We start from the raw sequence: 12,046 nt of genomic DNA, 5'->3' as shown, positions 1-12,046 counted from the left end.
ACTTCAAACAACACTTCCACACATGTAGGCACAGAGGCCTCAACAGCTGCATCAAATAAGATGAACGATCACTTGAGCCGATTCCAGTACGGAAAGGAAATCAGCTACAGAATGATTAGGTGCTAAACAAGGACGTGAGAGGAGCGGCGGTCCTTGTTAAGTGAAGTAAGGGGCTTCACCCTTACTGCACGCAACTTGTCTTCATTAAATGTGGATTGTGCTGAGTATCGTTGTGCAAAGAAATGCTGAACAGGTGAATTTTCAGAATAATGTGTCTGAAATTAAATTTAAATGCCTAAATTTAGCCTTTTTCCACCAAACTACGTAACCTAGCCTAACTTATATAGTAACCAGAAACTCCTTTTACCCCTACACCACACCTGTCCACGGCATTCAAGTCATTGTGATATTGACCCAACATGCAGTTACATTTCTCAGGTTACGCAGAAGGTTGGGACATCGGGTTAAAATGGGAGCCACTATAGTTCGTTGGGTTGAGTAGATGCCACAAGGCTAATGGAGAGGCCCATATTCAAGTCTACCTCAAGGCCTTTTACTGTACGTTTTGCCCCTGGGCATCTCCCAGTTTCCTGTCTTCTTTCCACCATCTAATCAAAATAAAAGCAAACAAGCTCAAAAACTGTGTTTACATAAAGCTGATGTAAAGTGCATTAAACCTACATTCTCCCTCATACCAGGAGTCAGACAGTAAATATCCGACTCCTAGAATGGCAAACCTCATCCAGGAAATGCTCATCATCAACTATCAATTACACGTCCATGAGTTGGAAACGCTCAGGTCCAAGTTTAATACTTTAGACTTAACTAACAAATGACATGATGGAGACTACGTCCCTCTTTTAAACTCTCTGTGGAAGTTACTGCCAGAGTCACATTAAACAACTGAGCAACAAAGCAAAAGAAAAAAACAGCAGCCATTAGATCCTTTCTAAACTAAAGCTATTCTTAATATCGAGGTTCTCTAGAGCCAGGCTGTCAAACATAAGGCCCAGGATCCAGAATCAGCTCGGCAAAGACTATAAGTGTCATGGGGCGGCTGCGTGAAAGCGAGAGAGGACCCAAATGCACGGCTCGAGACACACAGGGATGAACTCAAAGGCAGGTCTTTATTAACAGGAAGATAAGAAGTCATACAAAACTACACAGGGAGCAACTAAAGCTGAGGCGCTGGGAAGACACGGGAAATGCACACAACCTAGAGGGACGACGCAACACGGAACAAAGGGATACTTTGACATAAATACACAGAAGGTAATGAGGGAAGTGGGAACACACGGGGAACACAGCTGAGGACAATTACTCGTGACAGAGCGGGGAGGACACGAACCTGAAAATACTGACACCAAGATGTGGACCTTGAACACAACACAGTACACAAAGATGAGCACAGAGAGGCAGAGAACAAGGATGAATACACGAGGGGATGAGGAGAACACAGAACACAAAGGACGGGAACACGGTACCAGAACAAACACCACAATAACAGCATGGACACAGGGGGGATCCAAATACCAAACCAAACAATCCAATGAACATAAGGAACAAAATACAAAACCACAGGAAAACTAAGAACACTGGGTCAAAATGACCCAGGACCATGACAATAAGACTATAATCTGGGTGTAATCTGGCACTGACAAATGAGAAGGAGGGTTTTCCTACAGCTAGAAAACCTCTCCCATGGCTATTTATCATACACCAAAGTAACTGTGCAATAAATAAACAATAATATGACAAATAGAGCTTCCTGTTTTTACACTATCAAGTAAAGACATTTAGTTTTTTTACCGTGGGTCCAGAGAGCCAACAGATTTCAGTTACCACAGCAGCATTTCTCTGTCATGTAGAAAAACTGATACATACTGTGGAAAGTGGACTTTTCAAAGTAGCTGTGCATGCATGTGGCCCACGATTGAAATTGACTTTGACATCCTTGCGTTAGATGAAACAATCTGTTCTTAAATGGTATTTCTGACGGTGTCTGATGGTGCCTGGATCATCCTCAACCTGCTGTGGAAGCTGCAAATGTGTGCAGCAGCTCGGCTCGTCGCTATGTGGGAAAGCATTTGGGTTAATAAGGCTACGTGACTTCACAGGAACACATTAGAAGGCGTAAATAATTAATGAAGTTACCGCCTGCTTAAAATGTACACAGGCCCTTTCTTAATGTGGATCCTGCTGCTGTGACACTGCAGCTGTTCAGTAAAATCAAGCTAACAGGGCAAATCCACACAGAGCCTTAAAGAGGAGGAGGAGGTGGGCTCCAAGCAAATTCAAGCCCTGCTTATCTTATCGTTTGTCAGTGGATCTAAATCTTGTTGCCTCATAAAAACACTAAAAGACGAGTCTTTTCAGTACCTCAGTGGCTTCATGTACTATCTGAATGCATCTGCACAGTCATGGTGATCAAGCACGTTAGGCCTGCAGGTGAAGTTTGCATGTAGGTAAGAAGTGAACCACCTTGATCACAATCAAAAAAACAGCTTTAAACCTGAATTTATAACTTAGGCCCTCAAACGCTGCATCACAGTGCAGGCCTCCAGTTTCAGATTGACATCATTACTATTGTTTTAAAGTCCCGATGTTCCAGATGGAGGTGCTGCTTTCTTCAACTCGAAATTTGGCTACAGATTTGGATTATGCCCTTCCTGTTCTCACTTCCTGCTTTTCAAAACAAACAAACTATAAATAGACACAAGCAAAAGGAAAAGATAAACAATCTTATTTAATCCATTGCCATCTAAACAAACAGCATAATCTCTTTCATCTAATAAGCACTAATACACACAAATACACACAGAGACACACAGATCCATTACGAGGTAATGGATAAAATGTTCTGGATTAAACTAAACAAAAGAACGCTTTTTTTTCTCCACCAGTCTGTAATCCCAAACCTCCTCCTCCTCCTCCTCTGACCTGACTCCACCACGTCAGACTCATTCAGCTCGCTGAGAACGGTAAAAGCAGCCGAGTCGGCTCTGAAACAGAAGCCTGAACTCAAGTGTCTGAACATTTAAACACATCAAGGTCAGGGGTATGTTTTAAAAAGGTCTGTCTATTTAGTCCACTGACTACGCAGCTCTGGACTCATTTGCAGTATTTTATATTTGAAGCTACAGCTTTATTCTTACCCTTTCAGGCACTTTCATGTGTTTACAGGGAGGAGTCTGAAAGTCCCTTATGGAACAAGACATGGACAAGGACCGGGGTAGGTTGCAAAGTGGCTTGCAGGGGAAGCAGTGAGGATAAGAAGGCTAAAGAAACTTGAATATGACATTTTATATTGATATATTTATGTCATTTACCAGTCTTTGCACTTCAGTGACTATATTTCCATGTGAATATGCTGTTGGAACAATAGAAACATAAGCATAAAGGAACTTTAGAGCCCTTAAGTACATATTTACATTGCATGAGCAAGAGCTGTGATTTCTCAAATGTTGTGCCATGGAATTTGTGACGGCCAAATATTATTACAATGTAAAAGTAGACAGAAAACTGCTGTACTTTTTCTAATGCTGCTTTAATCATCTGGTTTACCCATCATCAGTTAAACCAGCCAAAGGAAGCCAGTTTACGATGAAACAGCTCAGGCTTGCAGTAAGTGAAGTAGTGTTGAGCAGGGGTGAAACTAAACTGCTGATGATTTATAAAGTAAGACAAAAATTAGGACTTTAAAGCAAAACTGGATGGAAAAAAGCAACAACTTTATCCAAAATTATAATTATGATGAAATTCTGGTTAAAAACCTCTTAAACTTTACGCTGCAACAGTCCGTGTCTTACACAGTGAGCTGTGCAACACCATGTCAGCTGCTGGGCTATAAACTGCTTTAATAATGCAGGATGAACATGACCCTCATTGTGTAAGCCATAAAGTGCAACCACAAAGTGCACAAAGTGCAGATCTCACCACCTGATAAATGCTAAGAAACCAACTTCAAAGCTGGGACTGAGGGTCAGGTGGAAAAGCAGCATTTTTATTTTATTTTGTTTTATTTATTTATACACACACATTAACATTTCTGCATTTTAAAAAAAAATGCATCTGATGCAGTTTTTAAAGAACTCACTGCTTCAGCTAATCAACTAACCCTGCTAACCTTGTCCGTAGTCTGCAAAGGTCAGAAGAAGCCACTGATCTTTTCACTCCTTCTGCAACAGTTTGAGCTGAGAGGGCCCCACCACACACACACACACACACACACACACACACACACACACACACACACACACACACACACACACACACACACACACACACACACCTCTCTTTCTTCACAGAGAAGCGTGGTTCGTAAACACAAGTGCCATTTCCTGACGTCACTCTGCAGGATTTCAGTTCAACTGTCTCTGCAGAGTCGCCCGAGGCAGCGCTGACAGTTAAACGTACAAATACAGGAGGCGATTACAAGGGTTTATCACAGCTTAGCTTTATGCATCACAGTGAGAGATGCCATGTGATACATGTCTGATTTTGTGTTTGCAAATGCATGTTTTTAATTGCAGCTTTCACACGTTAGCAGCAAATTACGTTGTGTGCAGTAACTCCTGCATCCAAAGTCTTGTCATTTTTTTTTGCACACAGAGCAGCCAGACTGATCAATACGGGAAGCAGAAGTCATTCAACACACACAGCAGACCTGTGTCATCGTCCAAAGTCTGGGAATAAATGCAAGCAGAAAACAAAACTTAGACACACATTTGAAAGGTTGGAAATAAATGTTTGCATCAGTGAGCTTTGCCGAAACAGCTGCAATGCTGATCAGATAAAATGTCATTCATCTAGTTCTGGAGAAATACATATAAAATGAAAAGACTGTCTCTCTTCACTTGAGTATTTTTTTTACACAAAGTTTTTTTTCCCCTCACTTTAAAATAAAAATCATCCCGTTTCTCACTTGAGTGCATTTGGACCATTGATGTCACCTCAATGACGTACACTTTTAAGGACATCATCCACTTGAGGTGTCTGATGGTTTATCCAAACCCACAAAGACCCATTTTAATAAATGAGGCCTGGGCTTCAGTGTCTATATGTACAGGCCTGAGGGTGACTCAGGCATGAGTATGAAAAATTAACTCAGGAGAAGCAGCAGCAGCCATAAAGTGAATCTATAATTTATGTCAAACAAAATGCCAAATGAGAAACCTGCAAATGAAAACGTTACAATGCTGCTTTATCGTGTGATGTTTAATCAGCTGCAGTTAAAGCGCAATGAGTGCCAAATACATGACTGAGGATCAAGAAGTGAGAAGATTCTGTTCTTTTCCACGAGAGATGAAAATTATTTTTTACTGATTTCAAAAAAGTGAAAGTCATGGCTGCAAATATTGTATACTGTATTGTACGCCCAAGTTCAGATTTTCCTGCACCATGACAGGTTTTCACCCTCAGTTAAACATGTAAATCTCATTTTTAAGAGTGACCTGTTCAAATATCCAGATTGAGAGGTGACAGCGCTAACTTCTGCACAAAAAAGAAAATTGTCAGAGTATTTTCTTAACTACTCAGCCCATGAGTGGCATAAACCCTGAACAGGTTTTGGAGATTCTAATATCCACACATAAAACATTTTAGAGTCACCAGTTAACCTACTGTAACAAGCATGTGTTTGGTCTGTGGGAGAGAATCAAAGCACCCAGAGGAAACCAAATCTGGCACAGAGAGATCGTGCCAAACGCTGACCCAGCAACCACTCGGATACAAAAATAATTAATCTATGAACTGCTTATTAACTCGAATAGTAAAACTTGTCTTGTTGTAGTTTGTTGAATACAAACAGTCACCTTAAAATCTAAAGAAAAAATATGTGCAAATCTGCACCTAATATTGCTCTGAAATATATATTTGCCCTTTATAGACATCAAAAAGGTCATTCATGGTCCCTGTAAGGACAGAAATGGACTTTAGTCTATATGCCAGTGTGCTGCAGCTCTGCGGGTGGTTTGTTAGAGTCAGTCTGCTGTACCCATTGATTCCCTGCTCTATTTAATCAATGCCAAACAAACTCCTGTTGCTTACCTTCCACTCGTTTCCTGCTCATGGCTTTGTGAAGTAAAATGAAAGTTAATTACGCACACTTTTACCCGAGGACTGAAAGCTGGTCTCACATGAGTTCAGTCTTAATACATTTAAATCACTGTTTGTCTGAGCGCTGAGGAAGCTTTTAATTACACATTACTGTGAAATTAATCATTAAACCAATGCCCAGACCTGGATCAATGCCCAGAGCTCGACTGGTATCTCCCAACGTGTCACAGCCTTGTTCCAAACAACAGTGAAGTCATTTTATTGTGGGTGATAAATACATTGTTAGACTTTATGAACTCACTGTGCGTCTAGTTAATGGATATTCCAACACAATGACGGGATAAAACACGTCAAACCGCCAACTGGGTAACTCGGTAATATTTTAAGACCATAAAATCAGTCATAAAAACATAAAAAGCATTTTGATTCAATTGATATTTGAAGAAAAATAAGCATTAATAATGATAATAGGCGAAGCACTGACCGTGAGGATGAAGGTGAAGATGAGAAGGCGCAGAGCGAGTCGGTGCGTAAAGGACATGGTGGCATCTCATCCAGCAGCGGAGGGTTAAACCCACCTGAACAGCAGCTCTGCGCTCATCTGACTGTCATCCTCTGCAGGAAGCACGTATGTTATGAGAAGTGACCAAACCTCAGTCTTTAGATCGAGAGCGAGGCGCTTTGCTGCACGCGCTTTTACGCACAGGTTCATTCAGCGCACACAAGCGGGGCTCACTTTGGTGCAGGAAACAATTACTTTTAAGTCTTCCAAAGAAGAGCAAGTTTGAGGTAAATGTTTATCCCGATGTGCAGAAAAATAAAGGCACTAAAGTCGCAGCTGGAAGGGTCCAAACTGGCAGGAATCCGCTGCAGGTTGGGACCGAAACCCGGTGTGTTTAGTCCTGTGATCCGAGTTCCAGTGAGGCGGTGGTCCGAGTTCACTCCCAGTTCATGTTCAAAGCAAAGCGCGTCCCCGTCACACGTCCCTCGCTTGTCTCTGAACCAACGCGAGCACAAGCAGCCACAATCTGAAGGCGCTTTCTAGTGAGTGTTGATATTGAAAGCGAACAGCGACCTCCTGTGGATGTGGAAACCACTGCCGACAGGTGTTGTGCCAAACTAGGTATCCCCAACAGAATTTGTTTCCCTTGCGTCGGGAGCACACGCTGGACTGTCCAAGTCACGGACAAACAGTATCCCACATTGTTGATTTTTAGTTTACAAACACTTCTTATAATGACTAACTACTCCTGACATTTTTGAGATCTTAGCTCTTTATACAACGAAGTTATAGTGGGATACAAATAATATCAGGCTGATCCTGCCACAATTTGTTCCCCCTGTGTAAATCACGGACAAACAGTATCCCACATTGCTGATTTTTCGTTCACAAACACTTCTTATTATGACGCATTACTCCTGAAACTTTGAAGGATTTAGCTCTTTATATAGTAAAGTTACAGGAGAATAAAATAGTTATCAGCCAAAATGTTAATGGTTTGTTAAAATAATCCCATCTGATACCCCGTGAGCAATAAATATATAATTTTCTGTTGTAACCCTCAAACTGAATGGTAATGTAACATACTAATTTTACAGATGTCTAAAAAAAGCAGCTCCTTTAAATGGATCCACTAAGGACAAAATTTCGTTTTCGTTTAATGACTCAATCGAGCAAAAATGAGTTTAAACGAATCTTCTCGCGAGGAAAGACGAGACTAAAGACAAAGGCTTTTAACAGAATTTTAAAATTGAAATCTGACGTCTTTGCATCATGATTTTCAGAATAAGTTTGAAACATTTTAAAGGCGCTAAAAACCGATCATCTTACACAATAATAGAATGTGACGCTAGTTTGCCAGCTGGATGCTTGTTGACCCGAGGGCTCCGTCAGTCGCTTCATTTACAAACTTTTGCAATGTCTAAAAGGAAAAAATAAATACAGGCACTCTCTCTAAACGAGCAAAGACCACCGTTAACTTGTGCTCCATTGTGTCGCTCTGGAAAAAGTTTCTGAAGATCAGTTGCTCATAGGACAAATGCATGAGGCCTGTCGTCTTTCACATCAGGGATTACATGCTTTCAGTTTGCCTTTGAATTTTAGAAGATAAACATCTGTCTCACAACTGCTTTTACTTTTTTAATCCCATTAATCCTTCTTCATCCACACTGTCCCGTGAAAAGCATTCTTAATGCAACGCAGCACTTTATAATAACAATTGTTAATACATTCTAAATTGATAGTTAAATAAACTTTCCCAAATGTGATTAACTATTATTTACTTATTCTCTGATATTATTTATGTTATGCTATTATTGATATTACATATGTGTATTATTTACTAATATTATTTACTTTAACCCTGGAGAACCAATGGGGTCAGAGCCGACCCCATTGGTTTCCCTAGAAAACCAATGGGGTCAAATTTGACCCCATTGGTTCTCCAGGGTTAAAAAACTCAAAAGAAATGTCATTAGGTTGTGTAATAAAAATGCAGCCCTCTCAAAAACTTGGCAGCTGACACCAAAACAATATCAGAAGATAAACGGCTCTAAAGTCCAGTGGAAAAAGTTGAGGGGGGTTGATTTACGGCATGATCTGATTAGGATGCTGACACCTCCCTTACATCCCATAAGGAGCAGAGCCTAAAGCAGACCAAGGACAAGCTGGACAGATTATGTCTCTCAGGTGGGCTCATGGGTGTCCCATCAAGAGCTGGAGGAAGTGGCTGGAGAAAGTCTGAAACCTGTGTAAGCAGCAGAAAATGGGTGGATGGTCCAGGGGGAAAAAAATATGTGAATCTGATTTTGGTGGTGAGCTGTCCCTTTGAATTCTCAGGCCTTTGGAGGTTAAACCTGCATCCACTAAATGTGTTTTCCTTTGGGAGTAATGAGCTTTTTCCCACTGACTGTTTGTGCAACTATTTACAGGGCAAAATAAACCAACTCAGCCTCGCATGGACTTTACAGTTTTTCTCAAATGTTAAAACACAAAAGCCAATCCTGTAACCCAAATGACCAGTAGTCTAAACACATTTACTAAATGTAGCCACCATATTCCAGTACCATAAACACATGTCACATGAAGACACAATTCACAAAACACAACCCTCTGTACTCATAAATCTAAACACATTTTTCCTTGCTAAAACACATGTTGCAAAACAACTCTGCTCATATTCTCAAATGAAAGCCCATGTGATGCAAAATGCTTGCCACAGTCACCAATCTGTGAAAACAGGGAACACACCTGGCGTCAGTCACTACACACAATGACTCAAAATTGAAGACACCTGTTGCTAATGATGTGACCCCACCTATGAAAGCATAGTTTGGTGAAGATGCCAAACAATCACAATGGATGAAGGCATTCGAGCGTGCGGAAGGAGAAGAGCTGCAGGCCAAAGAGGAAGAGGGGTTGAGATCAGAGGAGGAAGAGGTGAAGGCCTAAGAAGAAGAGGAGTTCGGAGTAGAGGAGGAAGAGAAGGAGGCCAACAAGAGAGAGGAGAAGGTCCAGGTGGGAGAAGAAGACAACCTCGCACCATCATAACAGATGATATGCGAGCAACAGTAATTGATCATGTCATTGTCCATGGCATGACAATGGCTGAAGCGGGACGAAGAGTACATCCAAACCTGAGTAGGTCCACCGTGGCCACCATTATCAAGGCATTTAGACAACACAACAGGTATAGTACGCTATTGCTTTCTTTGTCACACTACAGTTTTACAGGCCTGTGAAAGTGGTCTGTTACTTTACATGTAGTTTTACATATAAATCAGTCAATTGACAACACATGTTTCTTTCTTTAGAGCTGAAAGAATGCCACATAGAGGTGGGAGGGTTGCCATATTCACAGCGGCACAAGAAACCCTCATTGCAGATATGGTCCGTGAGAACAACTGCATTAGACTCCGAGAGATCAGAGACAAAGTCATTGCAGATAATGTAAACTTTGAGAACATTGATGCTGTCAGCGTGTCCACAATAGACCGAGTTCTCAGGCGCCAACAGATGAGGATGAAACAGGTCTACAGGGTTCCCTTTGAGCGCAACTCTGCGCGACACATAGGACAACGTTACGAGTATGTGCAAGTACGTATACATCCATGTCCACAGTACAGTTAGTGGACATACTGTGTTGCTTAGTGGCCTACATTACTTCTGGACAATACTGTGCTACCTGATTGACCGTTCTGAACACCTGTACGCTTTTCCATGTTCACAGAGGATAATGCAGTTGGACGCGATGGCCAGACCCCATGAGTACCTCTTCCTGGATGAGGCTGGCTTCAACCTCCAGAAACGAAGGCGAAGAGGCCGTAACATCATTGGCCAAAGAGCCATCACTGAGGTTCCTGGCCAACGGGGGGGTAATATTACTCTTTGTGCAGCTATGGGTACGGAGGGGCTTGTCCACCGGCATGCTGTCCTTGGGTCTTACAACACCCAACGTCTCCTCACCTTCCTAGAGGAGCTAAAGGACATCCTCCTGGACCGTCAACAACACCATCCTAGGCTAGCACATCACATGTATGTGATCATTTGGGACAACGTCCGCTTCCACAAAACACACCAAATCAGAGAGTGGTTCACCACCAACAGTGACCACTTTTTAAACGTCTGTCTGCCTCCCTACTCCCCTTTCCTGAACCCTATAGAGGAGTTCTTCTCATCATGGAGATGGAAGGTGTATGACAGACAGCCATACACAAGAGAGAACCTCGTACGGGCAATGGAGCTGGCCTGTGCTGACATCCCAGTGGAGGCCTTCCGGGGATGGATTCGCCATTCCAGGGCATTTTTCCCGCGGTGCCTAGCAAGGGACAATATAGCCTGTGATGTGGATGAGGTGATGTGGCCCAATGCAGCTCGGCGACATGATGCCGCACAGTGACTGTGTGTAATACTGTAAAATGACCGTGTAGACAATAAAAAAGACTTCACACCCTGATCATGTTTCCGAGAGTACTGTTGTGTGCGATAGATTCTGTTTTTGCATTGAGTTGTGTTACAGTAGTGTACGTACATGCAGGATGTTTTTATAGATTTATAGTCTTCATGTGAAACTCACAAATCTAAATGCCTAATCCTCTGCAGGGTTCTATGATGATCCGTTACTGTACAGTCTATAAAAATATGCATTGGCAGTTATGAACCAAAGAACCTTCTCACAAATTGAGCATTGTGTTTTCAATTGTTTTGCTGTAGTGTGTAATGCTGTGTATAGTGTTTACAGTTTTGACAGCTTCGAGCTGCTCTCTTGGTGTGGGAGTTTGAGTTTTGCAGTGGGAAGGTGTGGTTGTGTTTATGTAGCTTTAGAGAAGGGTGTTGTGTTTGGACATTGGGGGACCTGGTGGTAACGTTTGTGACATGTGTTTTAGCATTTGAGAAAAACTGTAACGTGCTGGAGGAACAGGGGAGGAAACCCCATCAGCACCGTCGTCGACCCCACACATCATTTTGTCATTTCTGACTCTAAATCCTCAGAGAAGATTTCACTGATTACAATGTTGCATCAGATCGAGAGGACAGAAATTAGAAACAGGTTTATATTGAAGTTCTACTCTGTTTGTCCATAAGTTTTTCTTCTTTAAATACTGTTTACAGCTAATAATCTGAGTGAGTAAGAGGAAGCTGGCGACTGAGCCAAGAAACCCAAATCTGCTAAACCTCTGGGAAAGATGGAGACGAGAGAAAGAAGGACAACATTTTTTTCCCTCAAGACAGTGAAGATCACAGGGTCTTCAAACAAACAAAACAGTTGCAGAATACATGGCTTGGTATCAAAAATGTTTATTTTTCAGTAGTTTTTTCTGCATTACTTTCATATTTCCTTCGGTCTCTTTTCTTGGATAAAACCTTTATTTTGATGCTCATACTTGTTTTAAAGAGAATAAGTACGCGCACACTGAAATCTGAGCCCTGTTCCAGAAACCAGGTGAGTTTCAGACGTAACTGCCCAAAGCTTCAGAGATTTGCAAGAAA

The 12,046-nt window shown here is 41.8% G+C and overlaps 2 protein-coding genes across 3 annotated transcripts in view; one reads left to right on the top strand and one right to left on the bottom strand.

Moving 5' to 3' along the window:
- Positions 1 to 6,999, bottom strand: part of LOC146625309 (vasoactive intestinal polypeptide receptor 2-like) — a 51,363-nt gene extending 44,364 nt beyond the window's left edge. For both annotated transcript variants that reach the window (XM_085362739.1, XM_085362740.1), the window contains exon 1: positions 6,542 to 6,999. In XM_085362739.1, the coding sequence (XP_085218865.1) occupies positions 6,542 to 6,598 (57 nt within the window). In that variant the 5' untranslated portion in view covers positions 6,599 to 6,999. The remainder of the gene's footprint in view (positions 1 to 6,541) is intronic.
- Positions 7,000 to 9,831: 2,832 nt separating this feature from the next.
- Positions 9,832 to 10,955, top strand: LOC146625308 (uncharacterized). The gene is made up of 2 exons (XM_085362156.1): positions 9,832 to 10,153; positions 10,287 to 10,955. The coding sequence occupies exons 1-2, from the start codon at positions 9,881 to 9,883 to the stop codon at positions 10,953 to 10,955; spliced, it is 942 nt and encodes a 313-aa protein (XP_085218282.1). The 5' UTR covers positions 9,832 to 9,880.
- The last annotated feature ends 1,091 nt before the right edge of the window (positions 10,956 to 12,046 follow it).

The sequence above is a fragment of the Diplotaxodon limnothrissa genome, linkage group LG9, assembly GCF_057381915.1.
Source record: "Diplotaxodon limnothrissa isolate DT_005_m linkage group LG9, D_limnothrissa_male_GT1.1, whole genome shotgun sequence".
Classification (NCBI taxonomy): Eukaryota; Metazoa; Chordata; class Actinopteri; order Cichliformes; family Cichlidae; genus Diplotaxodon; species Diplotaxodon limnothrissa.
The sequence above is the reverse complement of the archived record's forward strand: the minus strand, read 5'-3'. Positions and strand labels throughout refer to the sequence as shown.